Below are 22,601 nucleotides of genomic sequence, written 5' to 3'. Positions count from 1 at the left end.
ATTTGGAACAGCTGCAAGACATAGTCCTTTACTGCGATACAGACAGCCTCATCTATGTCACAAAAGAGGGAGAGACGCGGCTCAAGCAGGATAATTACCTGGGAGATTTGACGGACGAGTTAGGGGGAGATAACATCAAAGAATTTGTGGCTGCGGGTCCAAAAAGTTATCCTTACCAAACTTGAAACAACAAGGTTGTTTTACGCCTAAAAGGCATTTCGCAAATGCACCAATGCTGTGAAAGGGTCAACTTTGACAGCGTCAAAGACGTGGTTCAGGATTATGTGCAAAACTCTGATGAGAGGGGGGTCATTGAAATCCCTCAGCTTTTCCCGGCTTAACCCCCAACATGTAAGCCACGGGGATGAACTAGATGATATTGACCTCCTGCCTGAAAATCAAATCTCTTTTGCTAAAAGAGAGCTAAACCCTAAATAAATATCAAAATGTCAATTGTTCTAAGAAAAGCATTCAGCTCTGTCTTGAGCTGGTCCAGGTTGTGATAATAACCTCCCCTAAACCTCTGACGGGTGAACAACTCGCTCTCTGATGCTTCATCTTTGGGTTTCTTCCTCCATAGAAATGTTATACCAGGTGTGGGGGTATGAAATCTCTGTCAGAGCTACCTCCCACGGGCTTTCTAAATCAATATGCTGCGCTAAATTGACGTGGTAGCTGGAGTTATTTTTAAATACATTGAGACTGGCGTTGGAGGGTAGGACAACTTAGAACCCTTCTCCTATGTAGCTGGCAAGCAATTCCTGTAAGACGTCCACGTACCTATGGCTGTTCGTAGCCATGAAATTCCTCCACAGTCATGTTTTCAGCATACGGTTAAATCTTTTAATAATAGACGCTTTCAGTTCACTGGCAGTTGCAAAAGGATTAATTCTCGTTTCTTCATCAACCCCTCAAAGCTCTTGTTAAAGAACTCTTTGCCTCCGGCTTTCTTTTAAAATAGAGTCAAAGGCCTTAGAGACCTCAACCCCTGTTTTTGTCTTCAAGGCTCTGGCATAAGCCCGTTTTGAAAATACATTGATGACCATTAGTAAATAATTGTACCCATCATTGTGTTCCGTCAAGGCCTGCATATCACAAAAGGTCTGCCTGGAACTGATTTAGAGGTTGTGGTACAAACACTATTTCTGACAAACTGTAACCTGGACGGTTCTCAATTCATTCCAGGTATTCGGATACATGTTGTTTTGTACACAGTAACTCACAACATCTACAAATAAAGTAGAAAGAGTAAACAGATGAGACATTTTCATGCAAGAATCTTTACTCATCTCTTGATTTTACAAAAGGTATCAGACACAGAGCATTTGTTTACTGCTAGCAATGTGTCGCTTACTATCTGATCCCAATTTTCAACATTTCGAACAAAATCTTTTCTAGTCTAGCGACTTCCTCGCTAAAGAAAAAAACATCGTTATTCAGAACACGGGTGACTCACGGTTTTTAATCACCTGATCTAAAATATTAACCGATTAATGATTACACGTTCCTCTATATAAGTCACAAATTTTCTGCAATAATTACCCCTTTTTTTTTTAAATCACTCAATTCTCTTCCAAAAGTCTGCAACATAGTTCATCAGCTCAATCTTTTTCTCGTCTTGACGGATCAGCGCGTCGTACATCTCCATTTTCTCTCCAATGTGTCTTGTCATTTTGAGGTTATGAAGAAAGGCCTCGGAAGCACCATGGACTCTGTATGCAGACACGTGGATATGGCGTGCCTGAAGCGCCCGTTGAATGGCTCTGATAAAATGATCTGTCCAAAGCAGTTTCGTCAACTCATTGTATTGCCGTTGGAAGAAATAATCTGGCATCTCAAACAGACATTCGTGTTGTAGCTGACTCAGGTGATCAATTTGACAGCCGTTACAGATTTCAGATGTGCATGCGGTCAGAACCTTGCTCAAGAGGTGAACCACCACGGCTCTCACCATGTTCAAAAATAGGTCAGAGAGCACCCCGTCGGGTTAATCCTCTTTCTTGGGAGAGGGGGTTGTGAGGCGAAAGAAAGAAAAAGAGGGCCAGTCGAGGGGGGGAGATGGTGTAGGAGGAGGTAGAATCCAGTAAGGGGTCCCCGGCGATGAAGTTGGGGGTGTCGTATCGAGGGTAGGGCTCCCGATGTGCGGTGGTGCTGCTGCTTCAGGAACCGTATCAAGCTCCTGCGGCGCTGCTGCATCCGGGATCCTGGGTTGTGGGATACAAGGGAGAGACATGGCTTTTCTCAGAGTAGGAGACGATTCTGTGCTTTCTGGTTGTGGTAGAAGAGGAAGAGACATGCTTTTTCTCAGAGTGTGTGTGAGTGTGACGTTGCCGGGGGACCCGTTTTAAGCTGAATGAATTACAGGGCGGAGTCGGAGGAGGAGGAGGAGTTGGGGGTGGTGTCTTCTGTACACAGACATCGAGAGACATTCTGATGATAAAAAAGACTGACTCCTTAGGAAGAGATCCTTCAGTTTTTCTGCTTTTTCAATCATCATTTTCATCCACACCTTGATGGGCAGCCGTAATGACGTCTGGAACACTCCGCATTCGGTAGTGAAATATTCCAAGACGAATTTGTCCGAGTGTTCATCTCCTTCAACCACCTGATGGATCGAACAGTAGAACCATCTGCCAGAACCCGAGCTTTTCGTCTCCCAAATGCTGCAGGTTACAATTGTTTTCGGGGCAAGCACTGGTGGAAATTCCTGTTTAACCCACACAAGCGTTTGCGTCTGTTTGTCTTTTCTCGCATGTTCCTTTTCTTCATTTGCTCTGAGGGTTGCACTGAGGTTGTTTGAAACCAGCAGATTCAGCACAGACCAGTCCATTGATGTAAGCGTTGCTTTTGGAGTGAGGGGGCCGAATGTTTCTCCTTTCTCTAGCTGGTTAAAACAAAGCTTGATGACTTCATAGTTGAACGCGTATCCCCACACATCTCCATCTTCTAAAAGCCATTCCTCCTGAAGCACGCTGGGGGGGGCTTCTGGATCCAAATCAAATACAACACCTGTTTCCTGGGTACGCCCCCCAGTGTTGCATTTTGATAACTTGTCACAGGCGTCTGGCTGATCATCTTCAACTGATTCATCTCGTTTGATGTTTCAGACCAGAAATCTTCTGCTTTTATTTATTTTTTTCGTTTCACACAAGCTCCTCCTAACCTATTTTCCCATTGGCTAACCCTAACCCTGCCTGCTGCGCTCCCATTGGTTCACACAAACCCGCCTACCCTCCCACATTCTTCCAATTCATTCACACCTCACTCTGCACTGGACAGACAACAGAGAAGGACGTGTCTTTTTCTCCTGAAAGATTAGATTTTACAGATGGTAAGTTTGTAAATAATTTTTTATAATTTTGATACTATTGATTTCACTGGTTATCCTACTTGGGCTATCAACAAAGTTAAAAGAGCCAAAAAACAGGACAAAAGGGAAACAGAACAAAGAAGGAACGGTGTCTCCATTCCTTATGTATCTGGACTGTCTGAAAAACTACAAAGGATCTTTATACAGCACGATGTTCCTGTTTTCTTTAAACCAGGCAACACTTTAAGACAGAAACTCGTTCATCCTAAGGACAAGATGCCCACACAAAAACAGAGCAATGTAGTTTACTCTATTCAATGCAGTGAGGAAAACTGCAAAGAACGGTACATAGGTGAGACTAAACAGCCACTTCACAAAAGACTATCAGCACAGACGACACGCTAACTCAGGATTGCAGAGCGCCGTGCATTTGCATCTAAAAGCTACAAACCACACATTTGAAGACAGTGAGGTGAAGATTCTAAGTAGAGAGAAGAGTTGAACGCAATGTCAAAGAAGCCATTTTTGTGACAAAAGAAAACCCCTCTTTGAACAGAAATGGTGGTCTGAGAGTCAATCTGCCCAACGTTTACCACAGTGTATTAGCACCTTGGTCACGCCAATCATATGCTAATCAGGTACTAAACAGTGATGAGGGAGATGCAGCCAGAAAACAATGGGCCTGATTACTGATTACTGGGCCATCATGGAAACAATTAGGTCAGTTTCAGGTGAAATTAGGCAGAGTAATCAACAGATACCCAGGTAGACTCCTTCCTGAGGGCAGGGCTTAAGTAATCACAGAGTAGCTTAAATTTCTGAGTTCCCCGTCCATTTTTTACAATTGAGAATGACTTCCGGATGGGAGCCGAAACATCTTGATTCTGAAAACAGTGTCCAGATGACTACAACTGAAACCTTTTCTACAATAGAACACTCTTGGACGAATGAGGGACTACACTGTCATACTATGATATTGGCAGCAGTTTGTAGCACTTTAAGCCATATTGTTTCTCCGCTTGATTGCAACAATACTTTAACATGATTGTAGAATATAACATTGTTACATTAACGTGTTATTCAAATAAAGAAATTATCCTATGAATTGTAAAAACCATAGCAGCAACCACTTTTATGACCCTATTTTAGTGGCAGTGCAAAAACCAGTGCAAGTAGTGCTTCAACAGTTTTGTATTATCCTGAGCTTAAAATTGGCTTTGTCCGTCTATGTGGTAATTTGGTGTCCAGTGCAGAGCATTCGGTACACAGGGGCGAAGAGAGGAACAGGTGGGAGGTTTATTCAAATGAGGCAGCGCAAAGTCAGTTGTTAGTATTTTGGTGGAAAAGGTGTCTTAGATAATAGACATGTCAGAACCACATCTGTTTCTGGTACAAAGTCACTCCGCTGCCACTTCTTGTTAATAATATATTTTTAAAAATCACCAAACTACATTTTTTAAGTAAATGTGTAGCAATAACAGAAAAATGCTTAAAATGTTAATAAACAATTTACTTAAATTTAGTGCAATCCCGCTTTCCCCTCTTCTACTCCTAGACTCCTAAATTAGCTGTCTGGCGACCACCCTGTGCACTACAGCTGTGAACCACTTTGCACTGCTTAAGAATGACATCCTAGCCTGCCCTACCTCTCCACCTGCTGGGGTCTTCCCTATAGCTCCATCGAACCTTGAGGCTGTTCCCACCAGATATGAAGTGGGGCATGTTGTGGCTGGCTTGTCTGATCCAGAATCTCCTGCTGTGAAAACCAAACACCAGTCTGCAGTCATCAGTGAGGACTCTGTAGTGGTTGCAGCCAGGAAACAATCCCCCTAGAGGACCCAGTGAAACTATTCGCCTGTTTTGCCACCTGTTGTACAGCCTCCGAGACCCACACGGAGCAGGCCTAAGCCCGGAGGCTGCTACACCCCAGGTACAGCCAAATCAAATCACAGCCAATTGCCCCAGGTACAGCCGATCAAATGACATTTCACTGCAACAACCAGAAAAACTAAAACTGGATAACACTGATTGCACTGCAGACATGTGAAATTGTGTACATCTTGCGACGCAAATTTCATTAAGAATAATCTGATAATAAAGTGAAATCAGATCAAATCAAAATGTCTCTGATCAACACTGTCCTGGACTCTAGTAAGTGTTGTGTTATTTCTGGCCCTTTACTTGTTCCCTGTTGAAGAGACATTAGGTAACATTTTATAATAACCATCATTAATAAATAATAAATTTATAGTTAATTAAACTTTAGTTAATAATTATTTTAAATAACTGTACTTGTATATTTTACTGTTAACAAAAAATGAAATGATAATTAATAATGTTAACTAATTATTAGTAATGGTAATATTTGCTATTTTATCATTATTTTGTGTAATATAAAATAATTTGTTTATAAATTATATATTGTATCATAGCTGATAAGAGACAACAATTACATTCTGATTACATTAGTAAACTATTGACAGTTTATTGTTGCATACATAACATTTGATCATTAATGATTACCAAATAATTTGTAAACCTTTAATAAATTGTTTGTAAAACATCTATAAACATTACATAGGTAGATGGACCAGCTCTTTGTAACACTTTGTTAATGGTTAATTATTAGTTTTTAAACCATTTACAAACATTATTTGGATGGCTATTATAAAGTTGCCACTGATGATTATAATACCTTGTTAAATGATTAATAAATAAATAAATTGTAAAGCATGTATAAACATTATTTTGCCACCTTGGACTCACTTCCCTGCTTCCACCACTGCCAGCCGGTAACCTATCTGCCGTTTGCCTGTTTGTTGAACTGTCTACCTACTGGTCTGTCTGCCTGTACCTGCCTGTAAACCATCACCAACAATAAACATTGTAGCCATCCGGCCACTTCACTTCATACCGCTTCCTGGTCATCTGCATTTGGGTCCACATACCACTACACATCATACGACAGATAACTTCTGTTATGAATTGGCGCTATATAAATAAAATTTAATTGAATTGAATTATAGGCCTAGACTGCCGGGAGACTTCCCATGATGCACATCTCGCCTCTCTCCTCCTCTCCCATTCCACTGAATTGGCCATCCAAACAGTAGAAGCGATGGGCGGTGTGTACAAAGGGCAGGGACTTAATCAATGCAAGCTTATGACCCATGCTTACTGGGAATTACTCGTTCAAGGAAAATAATTGCAATTCCCAATCCCAGTCAGTGTGTCCTCCATATGATATCTCACATGGCGTGTTATGTGACATCTTGAAACCATATACTGTATATACAGGGACAAAGTAGTTATGTTTGGTATGACTGTATCCATGTATACGTGCTGTGCCAACAACTTCTGATATCATATTTGTGTTAATAAACCATCTTTACAAATAATCTCAATTTGGGTAGATCATGTTTCATCCTTTCTTCATTGAAGTGAAGATATCAGAAATTAGTGTGTTGTATTCGTGTGTGACAGGGAGTGAGGGTGTCTAGCAGGTGTACGTGCTTTTGAAATTTTTAACTATTATTGGCATCACTTCCACAGCTTTCAATAACAACAATAACAATAATGATAATAGTAATAACAATAATAATAGTAATCAATAGTAATAATGATAACATTACAAGAAAAAAGAGCAGGGTGGAATTTTACAAGACTTTGTACTGTGTAGGATTCCTGTGTAGGAATGTGATATATAAGTAATTAATAAGTAAACATAATGATAAAATAATAATGACAGTTCGCAGGAGCAGATTAGAGGGAAAGAGGGTGAGAAGAGAAGAGAAGAGGGTCTGAATGTGTGTATGTTTGTTTGGTGTATGTGTGTGATGCCTGTGTGTGTGCAAGTGTATGTCAAGTCAAACATTTGTAGGGACCATGGTGTATGTGTAATGGCAGATATGTGTGTGTGAATGACGGTGTATATGTTTATTATGGATGGTGAACAGGCAAGAAGAGGTGTGATAAATACAATTGGTGCAGAAATTGAGAATTTAGGGTATTGATGAAGGGATTCCAGATTATGTCAAAATCAGCATTTGTTTTTTAATGGAGGCAGATAATTTTTCCATTGATATATATTTGATTAGTAGATTTTTCCAAAGTGTAATATTGATTGTGTTCCTTGATTTCAAGTTCATGAAGATAGTTTTCTTGGAGATGATTAGGGCTATGGAGAGTATTCTACTGGATGTGTTGTTTAGGTTGATGTTTAATGTGTTTCCTAGTAAGCAGAGTGGTAAGTCTGAAATGTGGATTTCTCTACATAATGTTTGTTCTATATCTGTCCAGGAGTTGTCAGATTGATTGGGATTGGTGGATTTGTGAATGTATTGGAGTTGGTGGCAATGTAGTAATGGAGAAAGTTAGGTTTGGTGGTGCTTCCAGACCTCCTTGGGTTTTAGAATTTTGTAAAGTGGATAGTTTGATTCAAGACATCTTGGTTTTCCAATAGAATTTTCAAATGATGGAGTCTAGGGATTTAAACCAGGAGGGTGGGGGCTGGATGGGGATCATTGAGAATAGGTAGTTTGTCATGGGTTATATGGTCTTTTTGATTGTAACAATTCTGCCTATGAAGGATATTGGTAGATTCATCCAACATTGAATGTTGTCCTCTACTGTTTTGAAAAGTGAGTTGAAGTTGAGATTGACTAAGTGAGAGGTGGTGTTTGGGCTGCCATATCCCAGCTATTAGGGCTGAGAAAACAAAAAGAACAAAAAGACAGCTCGAGCTGCTCGGCATAATTTAAAAAGCAATATAGCCTACAGGGACTGGTAGAGGTGTAGTGAAATGTCCATTCGGGTGCGGGTCTCTAAATCGGAGAAAAAACGTTGATGTTCTCTAGTTCTTTAATCTTTTGATCTAAGTACATTTCCTGTTTGTTGTCTTTCTTTTCTTGTGGTTGGAATACGATAATGATTTTGCGTCTTAATACCGCATTCCCTTTTTACCAAAGTAGTGATGGTGCTATTTCGGGTGAATCATTAATTTCAAGGAAGTATGCCCACTCTTTTAATATAATTATCAAAGTCGGGTTTATCAAGTAAGGATGTATTATATCGCCATCTGTTGGATGGTTTGCGAGAATGGTTGATATTCCAGGAGAGGACATGGGAGCATGATCACTAATGGTAATGGTGTGCATTAGTATGTCTGAGATTCTGGAAATAATTGAGTTACTGGTTAAAAAGAAGTCAATGCGAGAGTAGGAGTCATGAACCGGTTAAAAGAATGAAAATTCTCTAGCGGTCGTGTGTTTTAATCACCAACCATCGCCAAGACCAAAATCACTGAACGGTTTAATTGTTTCTGTGGATTGGCAGTTATGTGTACTGTTTGAATTGTTAGTCATATGTCTAATGATCGGTGCATGACTGTATCGAAATATCCTCTGATTATTAATGGGGAGTCAGACAGATTGGAGAGATAGGTGAAAAAGGTGTGGAAAAAAGATGAGTCATCATTATTTGGGCCATTGATACATAGTGATTGGGCTGTTGTGTATTGTGATATTTATTATGATAAATCTTACTTCAGAATTTGTGATGGTGTTATTATGAATAAATTAGATGCTTTTGTGTATTAAAATGGCTACCCCTCTTTGCCTGGAGTTGAAATGGGCGGAATTTTGTTTAAATTATGGTGTTCTTACTTTATGATTCGTCAGATTTGGATGTAGGAGTTTCTTGTAAAAGGCATGTATCTGCTTGTAATAAGGGTTCAAACCCCACAGGATAGAACCCTATTGAGTTTGTGCTGGTTTATTATTAGTTGTCTTCTGCCACATCTCAAATTGCCATGCGCTAGAATGAGCTAGTAAGATGAAACGTGGCCTAATAACTGGAAATGATATGCAAATGCATCACAAGAAATATTACCTCAATCGGCCTGATGGTGGTGCTATAATTAAAGGCCAAAAACACACATTTTGAAAGGCAGCAGCCCTCACACCATGAGTCCGATTGACTTGAAACTTGAGCCACATATGCAGCTCTGTGTTCTCGACAAAACAGCCTCTTGGACCATAAAGCCATTTTGTATTTTTTCTAATTTGCATAATCTGAAAAACAGCAATATAATAATAACAATAATAACTACTTATATTTGTTTAGCCCCAAAGTGGTTAACAAAGCAAGATCAGATATATCAAATATCAAATATAGCCGCAAGCAACAATTCCGGGGTTCAAGCCAACACAGTACAGTGTTTACACTGAAGTTTAAAGCTTTTGATCTGGACCTGGTCAAAAGTGGCCTAGATGTGACAAAAGCAGTGAAATCTCTCCTTTTTTGCATTTTCAAACAAACAATTTCTGATTCATAGTCTGATTTGTGTTATGATATGCACATTTTTTGCCATTGTAGCGCCCCCTAGCGGTCGTTTTGAAGGAAACTTTCAGGGCATGATGGAAAGGCAAAGGCTTTAGAAAGAAATTCATACATAGGATCAACTTCACTATATATATTTGTCTAAAAAACACATTTCAAGCATTTATGCAGAAGACTAGACTAGATCAAAATGGCTTTAAGAGAATGAAAAACAGTACATTCAGTGTGTTGAAATTTTTGACTGGTAGTGTAAATATCAACTTGCTATCTGCAATATCTGCAACTACATTTCACACGCAGGCTACTATTATGAATATTATTATGATATTTTCTTCCTGATGTCATGAAAAAGCACTCCAAGTAGTCAGTTTCTGTGATGGTTTCCACGCCAGCAAGTCCACTGAATTACATCCAAGTCTCAGGTTTGCTATGGCAACATCGGCACATGTAGATGCAGCGGCTGGTAACGCCTTCAAAACTTGCTACATTTTTGTTTTAACTTGTGTTTTTTTTCCCCGGCTGTGTGATCGTCCCGGGAGGAGAGGAAAGACAGCCGGGTTAGGAGCCATGCTGTCCCAGTTTGGACTAAAGGCTGCTCCTGGCTAATGTCTGGTCTGGACGAAATGTGACTCAGGCTGGCCAAGCATGGGAATCAGAGACTGTTGTGCCCACATCTTTACAGAGACCTGCTCCACCAACATCCCAGATCAAGCACTCAACGGGCAGACCATGTTCTGAACTGAAGGAGCGCAAGCCTCCGGCGGGATGAGGGGAGGCGGACTCTGTTTACATCGATGGTGCTTGGTGCTCAAGCGCCGTCAGAGTGGATGGGCACTGTTTCCAAATGCCAACATTTTATGTGGAGTGTTATTTGTACACTATTTTAGTTTTGTCTTTTGTTATATAACAATAGATCATATTTATTAAGTGTATTAAGGAAGAATGAGTATTCTTGTGGTACTACCACCTTATAAGGCCCATACTGAGTAAAGCATATCAAGATCATCAAGTAATTCATGTACAACAACTTCCTTACTTACTTACTATCAATAAGTAGTAAAATAACCTAGTAGTTGTAGAATAGGGTCATGCAGAATAAGGCATAAGTGCTTTATAATGACTAATCAAGAGACAATATGCTACTCATATGCTTGCTAAAAAGCAACTAGTTAATGGTGAATATGTGTACCTTAATATAAAGTGTTACCCAAATTTGCTTTGTAGTAGTTTAACAGTGGACTTTGTGAGGTTAATCCTTTCTCTAGCTGACATATCCCTTGTGTCTCAGACAAACTGATGACGCCCAGTACCTCCAATAATTTCCCATACCATGTTAAGTTGTTGTTCTCTGGCAATACCTTAATGTCAATATCTGAAATAGGTCCTCAAGTATTTTTGTTGCTTTACTTACATATATCATGATAGACTGTAATTGTGTTTTCACAATACACTCCACATTTCCAAAAAACTAAAATGACAACATTGCGGGTGCCACTTTACTAAATATAACAACACTACAGCTTATATTATATTTAGTTTAGATAATCATTTTCTATTAAGAATTATCCATTTTGCGTATTTCCTTTTTAATTCATCCATGCTGGAGTGTGAATGTCGATCCATGCTATCTAAGAGGGAACTTGTGTCTTTATGTACCAGCCAACAGTGGACCCCTGTCATTCCATACAATACAAGTGTGGACCTTTTTTCTGTAATGCGAATCAACAAATAAAATGCATTCCTATAAATATAGATTGAGGTCACAAGTACATTGTAAAATTGATTGAAATCCTGTGCTTGTGAAAACTTGTCAAGGGAATTTTTGGGGACTGAACCACAGAACCATTTCAAAAAGGTCTAGTAAAAGTCTGATTAATTGGAAATGAAAAGAAATGCATACTTCACCATTCCACACAGGTCATAAAAATGACCAACAAACACAGAAGAATATGGATTCCCATTAGAGAAAATTAAAATGTGTGCCCTAGTGTAACTATTATATATATTATATTGTACAGAATAATAATAATTGAATTGAAGCCTAGATAAAGTAAATTTTGTTGCAAATACTGCAGTCCTTGATATTAGTGCATGCAGCCAAGTTACTTCTGCAGGTAAAACATTAGAAAGTTCCACTGCAGTATATGGTGGTCCCCTCTTTGATAGGTAGACATCATTCAAGGATGTAAGTCCCCTCTTGGCAATTTCTTAAAAAATATTATAAAGCAGATTTGCAGTAATATCATGGGGAAAGACCTTAAAAGTACATTTTCTATTCTATTTTTGTTTTTTCAAAATGACCAGAAACAGAGGTCCACACTTGGTCAGTGCAGAATGATAGTCCACTGTTGGTAATATAGGAATGTGTGTGTGTGTGTGTGTGTGAGTGAGAAAGACAGAGAGAGATAATTGCTTTGTGTGAATGAATTGCATTATTGTGATCTTGTGTATACACAATGTAATTTGTTCTCAGGCTTCTCTTGTAAAAGAGATCTTGACCTCAATGAGATTTCCTGAATAAATGAAGCTTATCTAACTAACTAATCACTCTCCAACCAGTACATATGTTTAAATAATATTTAATGTGGTGACTGCTGGAATGTCAGTAAAGCAGTGTGTGTTGATCTATAAAATAATACAGGTGATTTTTATGGTAAATGGTAAATGGACTGTACTTGTATAGCGCCTTTCAAAGTGCTTCACACTACATATCACAGTCACCCCATTCACACACATTCATCTGATTGTCCACTTCATCCAGCCCTTTTGCATTTTGCACTGCTCCACATACATGAACCAAAACAGCAGGTGGAGACACCCACACAGTCTGTGCGCCCAAGAACAACCATTAATAGTTGATCGATGGACTTGCGCAATTACAATAGCACCCTTAATGTTGACATGGTTACGGAAATTTCAAAGTGGACTATGATGACACACGGCCCACAGCACAAGACTACTGAAATAACTTTAAATCAGCAGGTAGCTGTGTTTTAGACTTTATCTCCAAAAATTTCAATGGAGAGGTCAAATTCCAAGCATCTAAAAAGGAAAGTTGCTATTTCCTAATATTGAGTGCATTCATGATATTTTCAGGAGTGACAATGTTTAATTCATACAGACCTGATAACTTTTTCTGACTTGTCCTCTGTGATCTTTGCTCCAATCTTCCTTTGTTTTGAGCCACTGCTCCTTCCCCGGGCTGCAACAGGCAGCTCAGGCTCTGAAACTGTTACAATTGTTACAATGTACATTATTACATTGTAAAAAGTTTACAATGTAGATGTAAAATTATGAAATGTTCACCTCTGGTAGCTCTCAGCACAGTCACTTCCTCCTACAAATCAAAATCACAGGGATTATTTTTACTTGTAAAAATGATTTGTTTCTCAAATTAATGTTTCTCAAACCAGATGAAATAATAATAATGTACCACAATTTCAACTGTGCATTCCATAGATTCAGCTTCTTTTATTTGTGTAGTAACTGCCTCCATCACCGCATCCTTTTCAGTCACTGCAGTAATCAGTGATTCCTCTGTGAATGAGAGACTCTTGGATACTGCTGAGAAACATAATAACATATACAGTATTTGAATGATTAGATAAGTACACTGAAAGAAAATAATTTTGCAGTGCATTCTTTACATAATTAAACAGAACATTTGACAGTTTCAAGATGATTTAAAATACAAACTTTATGGTGTCAAATGTTTTGAAATATACTGTCCCTCGCAATTTATCGGTTTAGCTCTACAGTGCAGCTTCCGTTCTTTCTTACCGCTCAGATCCATGGCCTGGATCTTGCAGGCGATATTGGTCCTCTGGTTGGGCCCACCTATGCTCTCTACCTCCCACAGCAGGTCTGTGTCTCCTGGGTACTGACACAGGTATTTTTCACACACTAGTAACAAAGAGGAGTGCATTGAACTTACAGTAATGTACTGTTCATAGTTCTATGAAATGCCAGCACAAACACTGCTAACTGTCATAAAGTAGAATCATACTGTAAATATCAGTAAGGTGCATTAGCTGCAGGGTGGACTCATGTACCTTTATACATTGATTTTGTGAGGGGGTACCTCAACCCCAGACAGTCCTCTTTGAAACTGAGCACAAAGTCCTCCAGCATCTGGAGGCCAAAGCCTTTACCACGCTGACATTTTCTAACAAATATGGAGTCCATCACAGGGAGCTGATAGCTTCTGGTTGAAAAATAACTACATAAGCTGCCTACAAGGGAAACAAAAATAAGCATAGTCATGAGGACAGTGTCACAAAGGAATGAACCAATAGTTTCACACATGGACTAAACCAGGTTTTGTATGGATATAAAGCAGAATTAGCATTTAGAAGATCGTTTACAAAGTCAGCACACATAGTTTTGCTCTAAAACCTTTAGAGAAATTTCTCAAAAATGTGGTTGTTCTTCATAATAGATACCAACTGAAAGTAAACTACAGACCAAAGAACAAGATAACAGTAGAGGTACATCTATTGCAACAAATGTATTTTACATCACATAAATTACCTGACGGTTTGACTGAGTAGAAGCCAACAGCCTCTCCATTATTCCAGAGGATTTTTGCATTATCTTTTTCTCCATGGCAGAGGAAGGGAAGCTCCTCAGAGCTCATCTCCTTGACTCTATAGATGACACGATTAAGGATGTATAAAACTATTCTCTCTCCTACTGTCTCCACCTGAGGGACACACACATAGAAAAACATGTTATTCTTGATATAATAGCACCCTGCCACATATGTTTGAATTGGTTGTATTAGAAACAAAACCTAGGACGTTGGGCAACATTTACTTTCAAGGTTTGTCCAAACAACGTTTCTGCTTGATCAGTTTAAAACCTTGCCTTTAAAAGATGCCATTTGTAAGCAATGAAACAAACAGACCCCCATAACTACCCCCTGTAATCAACAACAACAGACAAGTTGAGAGAGTTATTGATTGCTGTAATTATTCCTCCTGTCCATACTGGCTGTCAAGAGATCCTCACCTAACCTGACTCCACTGTAAGAGGTGGAGGACAAAATCCAAAGTCTTCCGTATATAAAAATGCATTGTACAGTTCAGCCTGTTTATCAGATGTGTGTCCTGGCAGTCACATGTATGTTTACTGCCAGTGTTTTGCCCTGGCATGAACCTACATGCGACTACCAGTAAGTATGCCTTAGCCACAGCTTAGCAAGGAAACACTTTCTGTGGAAACCCACAGAGTAAAAAGACTTGATTTGTCGATTGCTCAAGCCTCAGGGCTTGAGCAGTCGACAAATGCAAGCTTCAGGTCAACTTCAGATTGCATTTTTGCACAGAATGAGGAGTGTGGATTTCGTCTCTTACAGTGCAGTCGCAATAAGAAGGGATCCCTTCACAGCCACTATGGGCAGGAGGAACAATTACAGCAGACAAAAACTCTATCAATATACATATCACGTGAGCAATGTGTTAAGACAGACTTTAAAAAATTAAAACCTATTCTTTATGATTTGCAGGATTCAATAAAAGTTGCCCAGGTCAGTAGCATGAGGATGTTTTCACACTATGTTAAACTACTTGAATCCAGACAAAGAACTGTCCCTTCAATCGTTCTTGGGCCATTAGTTAGTGGTAGACATTCTCTCTCACTTGCAAAATACAGCATCCTCTTTCAAGCCATCATAATTGGTGCTGTGTGTAATGTCACATAATGTTAATGTGACACATTTGGCCATATACATATAGTGTGGAACAGATGCTCATTTTCAGGTGGACCTGAGATAGCTTTTCTGGACTGCACCTGGATTCAGCTACAGCCGTGCAGCGTTGCAAAAGTGCCAAGCGCTGGGCAAACAGCCTCGGGTCCACACCAACCTATGCAGTCAGCCCAAGACTGACAACACCCTAATGATGTCAGTGCTGTGAACTTCTGTTAGTGCAATAGTGCTGCACAAGTAATGATCACTGTAAGAAACCCTTTTTTCTATACTAGTCAGTGGAGAATGTTCATTGATCATGTGCAGCAGATCTCAGATTACAATGAATGAATATGAATAGTGAGAGAGTGGATTTCCTGGCTGGTAAAACATCTCCTCATACCCCCAGAGCTCCATCTCGAGCAGGGTCTGCTGTCTTGAGAATGTCGTCCACTGCCCACCACTGGTCCAGCAGGTACAGAGCCACAGCAGTGAATGGGTCACTGGGAGAGAACAGGGCCAGGATCTTCTGTTTATCACTGGATCCATACAGAGGGACGAAGCCCACACTGGAAATGTCTATGGTGACCTAAGGACAGACAGACAGCTCAGTACACAAAACCACTTCAACCACACCTTATTCCATGCATATGATTTCAATGATATACTGATGTTGAAAAAAACCTCTACTAGTTTTGCTAATGATAAACGTAAATACAGTAAGATTGTTATTCACGTTGGCGGTAATGACGGCGGTAAAGTTAATGTTGAGTTGGTCTGTACATATGCAAAGACAACGTGGGAATCCAGAGTTTTCTCTGGGCCCCTGACAAACCTGACCAGTGATGACATGTTTAGCCACATGTCTTCATTCCGCCGCTGGTTGTCGAGGTGGTGTCCAGCAAACGATGTGGGCTTTGTAGATAATTGGCGGACTGATTAGGAGAGACGGCATTCATCCCACTTTGGATGGAGCAGCTCTCATATCCAGAAATCTGGCCGAGTTTATTAGTGGACCTAAACCATGACAACTCAGAGTTGAGAACATGAGGCAGAGTTGCAGTCCTACACACTTCTCTGCGCTTCCAGAGCAGTTACCCACCCAAAATTCCTTAGTGATGGTGTCAGCCCGCCGACCACTTAAATTAATAAAACCAAAAGTTAACAGAAGAGGAGATATACATAAAAACCTAAATAAAAATGCTGAAATAGCACAACAAAATAGGAGAATTAAATGTGGATCTGTGTCATCTAAAGTTGCACTAGTGAACGATTTAATATCAGAGTATCTTTTGTCTTACTGAAACCTGGCTGGGTCATGAAGAACATGTTAGCCTAAATGAATCCACTCCGCCCAGTCATATTAATACTCACATTCCTCGAGGCACTGGCCGAGGAGGTGGAGTTGCAGCCATCTTCAACTCAACCCTATTAATCAACCCTAAACCTAAACAAAATTATAACTCTTTTGAAAGCCTTGTTCTTCTTTCACACCCGACCTGGAAAACACGACAGCCAATTCTATTTGTTATAGTGTACCGCCCTCCTGGTCCTTATTCAGAATATTTATCTGAATTCTCAGAGTTTTTATCAAGTTTAGTCCTTAAAACAGATAAAGTAATTATAGTAGGTGATTTCAATATTCATGTAGACGTTGAAAATGAAGCCTTAGTACTGCGTTTATCTCATTATTAGATTCGATTTGCTTTTGTCAGAGTGTACACGAAGCCACTCACTGTTTTAACCACACCCTCTAACTTGTTCTGGTATATGGCATTGAAATTGAACATTAAATAGTCTTTCCAAATAATCCTTCTTTATTTAATAACCATTATTTAATAACTTTTGAACTGCTATTACTGGACTACACACCATTAGGCAAAAACTCCTACTCTAGATGTCTATCTGATATTTCTGTGGCTAGATTCAAGGAAGCGATCCCATCTGCATTTAATTCAATGCTATGTCTCAGTATAACAGAGGACTCATATGCAAATCGCAGCCCCTCCCAAATTGACCATCTTGTTGACAGTGCTGCAGGCTCACTGCGAACGACACTCGATTCTATCACTCCTCTAAAAAGAAGATAATAAAACAAAGAAGGTTAGCTCCATGGTATAACCCCCAAAGCCACAAATTAAAGCAAACATCACAAAAATTTGAAAGCCAAAGTTAGTCACGGAGTTCCACAAAGTTCTGTGCCTGGACCGATTCTATTCACCTTATATATGCTTCTTCTAGGCAGTATTGTTAGGAAACACTCCATAAACATTCATTGTTATGCAGATGATACCCAATTATAGCTATCGATCAAGCCAGATGAAACTAACCAGTTAGCTAAACTTCAAGCATGCTTTAAAGACATAAAGACCTGGATGACCTGCAATTTTCTGATGTTAAACTCAGACAAAATTGAAGTTATTGTACTTGGCCCTAAACACCTCCGAGACACATTATCTAAAGATATAGTTACTTTAGATGGCATTGCCCTGGCCTCCAGCACCACCAAGGAACCTCAGAGTTATCTTTGATCAGGATTTATCCTTTAAATTTATCCTTTAACTCCCTCATGAAACAAACTTCAAGGACTGCCTTCTTTCACCCACGCAACGTTGCAAATATCAGGCCCATCCTGTATCAAAATGATGCAAAAAAACTAGTCCATGCATTTGTTACTTCTAGGCTGGATTATAACAGATATGCAGATCCAGAATGCTGCGGAACGTGTACTGACAAGAACTACGAAAAGAGATCATATTTCTCCCATATTAGCTTCTCTGCACTGGCTCCCTGTAAAATCCAGAATAGAATTTAAAATCCTTCTCCTCACCTACAAAGCTCTTAATGGTCAGGCACCATCGTATCTTAAAGATCTCATAATACCATATTACCCCACTAGAGGGTAATATGCAGAGTTACTTGTGGTTCCTAGAGTCTCCAAAAGTAGAATGGGAGCCAGAGCCTTCAGCTATCAAGCTCCTCTCCTGTGGAATCACATCCCAATTTGGGTTCGGGAGGCAGACACCATCTCCACATTTAAAAGTAGGCTTAAGACTTTCCTATTTGATAAAGCTTAAAGTTAGGGCTCGCTTGGGAGAGCCCTGAACCATCCCTTCGTTATGCTGCTATAGGCCTAGACTGCCGGGAGACTTCCCATGATGCACCTCTTTCCTCTCTCCTTCTCTCCCTCTCCATCTGTATGCATTTTTATCCCATTACTGCATGTTACTACCTCGACATCTTCTCTCTCCCGTAGTTCTGTTCTTCTTGTTTCTCTCCTCTCTCCTTCTGTCACTTTCAGCAGGTATTTCTGCCTCCGGAGTTGCAGAGTCTGGATCTGTGGTTGTGGGCCACCTGCTGCCCCCGTGTTCCTGCTCGACAACTGCTACTACATTTGTTGTTATTGGCTCTGTTACTAATACTGACATTATTTTTCCTATAGCTGTCAGTTAATCATTATCAATTTATTAATATTAACACTACAATTACATTTCTACTATTTTAAAAATTCTAGGTGGTATTTGCATTGTGTCACCCTCTCCTCCACCCCCATTGGCACTTTATAAATAAAATCGAATTGAATAGCCTAACCCTACCCTACAGCATTAGTTTTGATTTATAGGAGAGATAAAAGAGACAACTCACACATATATGATGTTGGGAACATGCAGTACCAGAGTGAATGGATATCCATCTTCCACAAGCAGGCAATAGCTGCATGTTAAGCTGTTAGTCAGGTAGTGTTGAGTCTAATTTTCGTTTTGTTGGTGGGTTCAGACTCAGTCCTGTCAGACTATGTTGAGGGCTGAGATGTATCAGCGCTTCTTTGAGCTCTATTTACCATGTCAAATCTCTCCATCGCTTGCTCTGTCATTTCATGTTTCCGACTGCTGAGATCCTTTTTTAATGTGGTGATTTAAGCTGGTGTACATTCTTCCAAAACACTACCTAATACAAGTGTTATCTACTTTTAAAATGACTTCAATTGTTGGGTCTCTGTAAATAATATTATAAAGAGTACAGTCTAGACCTGCTCGATAGGAAAAGTGTAATGAGATAACTTCTGTTATGAATTGGCGTTAAACTAAACACGTACTATGACAATCCTGAGAGCCATTGAACGCAGCATTGGCCAGTCTGACCTGTGACCCAGATATCACCAGGTCAATAAAAAGGTCAGCGATCATTTGTTCTCTCTTTTTCTCCTGGAATCCTTCACTGCGGCCGACAGCCGTGGCTGGGAGGGACACCCACCTGAACTCTAGGCTAATTCTGACATGCTTGATACATACGGGCACTGGCCCCAAGATTTTGAGACACTACTTTTAAGATACTAATTGCTGCCCTTGCTGACTTTTATTACCCTTAATGACCTGACACGTATGGTTGAAAAACTGAATACTGTTTGAGTCAGGAGTGAGCCAGTACAGCCCTGGGCACCACAGATGTCCAGCGTGTGGTGTGTTTTACCTGGGTGGAGTCAGAGAGGGTGAGGTGTTCAGGAGAATCGGGGTTGCTATAGAGGAGGTTGTTCATGTAGTTGTGGGCCAACCGTTCCAGCTCTGCCTGGCTAACATCAGCCAGGAGATCCACGGGGAACTTCATCCCTACACAACAGACAGCAGTGAGAAGGAGCAGTATTCAGACCCTCAGTCAGCCATTACTGTAGTCACTCCACCAAGCTACCGTGACTGTGGAGTCATGTGGAACTGTCAAGAAGGCAAGAATGAATTGATACAATAACAGAGAAGGCAACACTTTAAAACTAGAGCAGCAAGTTTAAGTCCTTAAACTTATCTCTCAAACATTTTTTAAGCAGTAAAAGGTGGTATTTCTTCCTTTTTAAAATCACCTACAGGAAATAAATCAAATTCAGACGGAATAAAGCTTTTGCATGAAGCAGGCAGAAACACTTGTATGATCTTGAACATTGTTATGAAAGATTAAAGATGAGTAAAATAGAGGAAACAATGAAATCATACTTTAACAGGCCAAATCCTTGGCAGGACTAAAGGGAGGATGTTAAAAGGGCATTTTGGTCCATGATATTTTAAGGATAAGGCTGGTGTTTTTCTATATTTTTCTTAATGTCAGCAAATCTTTAAAACTATGAAATGACCAAAACCAACAACGGCTCACAAATACATAGTTTAATTCATAAAATTGCAAAGAAATTTCCTAAAACAGCTTGTGACTAGTTTTTAGCAAATGTTACTCAAACAGGAGGAAATTGAATTAATCCACGTGTGGTGCTGTAGTGAGTGTTTGGGGCAGCAGGACGGTGTGTGGGGGACAGAGTCAAAATAAACTACAGTGTGTGTGTTCATGGTGATGAAGGAACATGTCACCTAGTGCAACAGTGTGGCTCACTGATGTCTTTTTAATAGTTTTTAGACAACAATGGAGCTCTATGGCACAGAGGAAGAAGATCACTTTGATACGACTGCAGACTGTACAGAACTCTAGGTTATTAACCAGGACCAAGAAGTACGACCACATCACACCTGTTTTAGCCTCTTTACATTGGCTCCGTTTGTTTTAGGATTGATTTTAAGATCTTGTTGATTACTTTTAAGGCTCTTCATGGCCTGGCTCCAGACTATATTTTAGACCTTGTAATCCCTTATGAACCTTCACGTAGTTTGAGATCTTCGGGCAGGGGTCTTCTGTCTGTTCAGGATGAAAGGATGAAGTCCAGGATGAAAACTAAGAGGAGCAGAGCTTTTGCCATCAGGGCCCTGAGGCTCTGGAACAACCTGCCCGAAGAAGTGAGGTTGTCTGAGTCAGTCTCTTCTCAAAACACATTTTTATCTGAAAGCAGATCCTGATTTTACCTGAACTGGCTGTATATTTTATTGTTTTTGTGTATTTTATGTATTATATTTCTTTATATTTCGTCATTCACTGTGGTATTTTATTTCTCTTGTTGTGAAGCACTTTGTACTTTGTTTTGATAAGTGCTCTATAAATAAAGTTTTATTATTATTATTATTATTATTATTAGTAGTAGTAGTAGTAGTAGTTGTGTATTATTATTATTATTATTATTATTATTATTATTATTATTATTATTATATCATGCTTTAATACACACACAATACTTCCCTCAAATTCACTTTTGGATCTGTACATGCGATTTGTTGACAAGACAAAAAGTAGAGAATATTGCCAGCCTTATTCTTAATGTATTAAGAAAAATCACAATATTCTGACTACTCACCCAACCTGTAACAAAAACAGTCAAATTTCAACATCCACTATCAAGCCATCAAGACATCTAACCCTAACCCTCCAGTCACAGCTATATGCAAGAAACTGATTCAATTAAATTTAATTCAATTTTATTTATATGGCGCCAAATCATAACAGAAGTTGAAATCATAGTAATAAACAAATTAAACCTCGCTTTTAGAACACGGGTTTTACCCGGAACATTTTGGCAGTGCACCAGTTGTTCTGTATCAGCTGTAGCATGCTAGTCAACTTAGCCCGGTTAGTCAAGCTCATGTAGTATCACTGCTCAACTGTATGGGAGCATTACAGTTTCCCGGCTAGTTACAGTGAACATGGACACAGTTTAGTGTCAAACTGTATGCCGACATTGTTCAGCTGAAGCCGGGTTTATCTGTAGAAACACTTCAAACACTTCATTTACGATGGTATCACCCGAATGTGTCAAATAGCATAACAATAACAAAATCAAAATCTCCCCCCATGTTCAGGCAGCCTCGCTCTCACTTCAGATTCGGACCGTGCCAAAGTAATAAGTAATGCTATAGGAGTGTTTATCTCTGCAGATATATGACTATACTCCACGTCTAGAGAATACAGGATTTAAGCATATGGTCAAAATGCTTGAGCTCTGCTACAATCTGCCTTCACGTTTGCATGTTAATCAGTCTGTTGTGCAGCTCTTTAGTGGACAGGAAAGATACACAATGAAACGTGCTAAGCACGAAAACACACAGCATCAACAGGACACGGCAGTCTGTTACTTTCCACAATAATGCAAAACAATTCACAACAATGAAGCTTAGATAAAATAACGCACAGTTATAGAATCTATCTCTGTCCAGACACAAGCCAGTTACTTGGGATGGCTCTTGATAGCGATTTAACGTGTCAGTTCTTTTGGATTATCCGGCGGAGCCCTCTCAGGCTCGGATACTGACATGGCCAGGTCTGCGCTGTCGGCGGGTTCTACGGCAAAACTGTTCCTTCGAGCGGCAGCGGAGGTTTATAGGAATAGAGCTATGACTCTCTGTC

The 22,601-nt window shown here is 39.7% G+C and overlaps 1 protein-coding gene across 5 annotated transcripts in view; it reads right to left on the bottom strand.

Moving 5' to 3' along the window:
* The window catches only part of LOC122876107 (trichohyalin-like), a 45,535-nt gene that overhangs the window by 15,451 nt on the left and 7,483 nt on the right, over window positions 1-22,601 (bottom strand). For 2 of the 5 annotated variants that reach the window (XM_044196024.1, XM_044196028.1), the window contains exons 2-9: window positions 19,806-19,942; window positions 15,739-15,924; window positions 14,180-14,351; window positions 13,702-13,881; window positions 13,430-13,552; window positions 13,083-13,213; window positions 12,956-12,986; window positions 12,773-12,878 (exon numbers count right to left, since the gene is read on the bottom strand). In XM_044196024.1, coding sequence (XP_044051959.1) covers window positions 12,773-12,878; window positions 12,956-12,986; window positions 13,083-13,213; window positions 13,430-13,552; window positions 13,702-13,881; window positions 14,180-14,351; window positions 15,739-15,924; window positions 19,806-19,940 — 1,064 coding nt within the window. In that variant the 5' untranslated portion in view covers window positions 19,941-19,942. The remainder of the gene's footprint in view (window positions 1-12,772; window positions 12,879-12,955; window positions 12,987-13,082; window positions 13,214-13,429; window positions 13,553-13,701; window positions 13,882-14,179; window positions 14,352-15,738; window positions 15,925-19,805; window positions 19,943-22,601) is intronic. The other 3 variants (XM_044196026.1, XM_044196027.1, XM_044196025.1) reach the window with 3 other exon arrangements.

The sequence above is a fragment of the Siniperca chuatsi genome, linkage group LG5 (genome assembly GCF_020085105.1).
Source record: "Siniperca chuatsi isolate FFG_IHB_CAS linkage group LG5, ASM2008510v1, whole genome shotgun sequence".
In the NCBI taxonomy this organism is placed as follows: domain Eukaryota; kingdom Metazoa; phylum Chordata; class Actinopteri; order Centrarchiformes; family Sinipercidae; genus Siniperca; species Siniperca chuatsi.
This window is presented reverse-complemented; position numbering and strand designations above follow the sequence as displayed.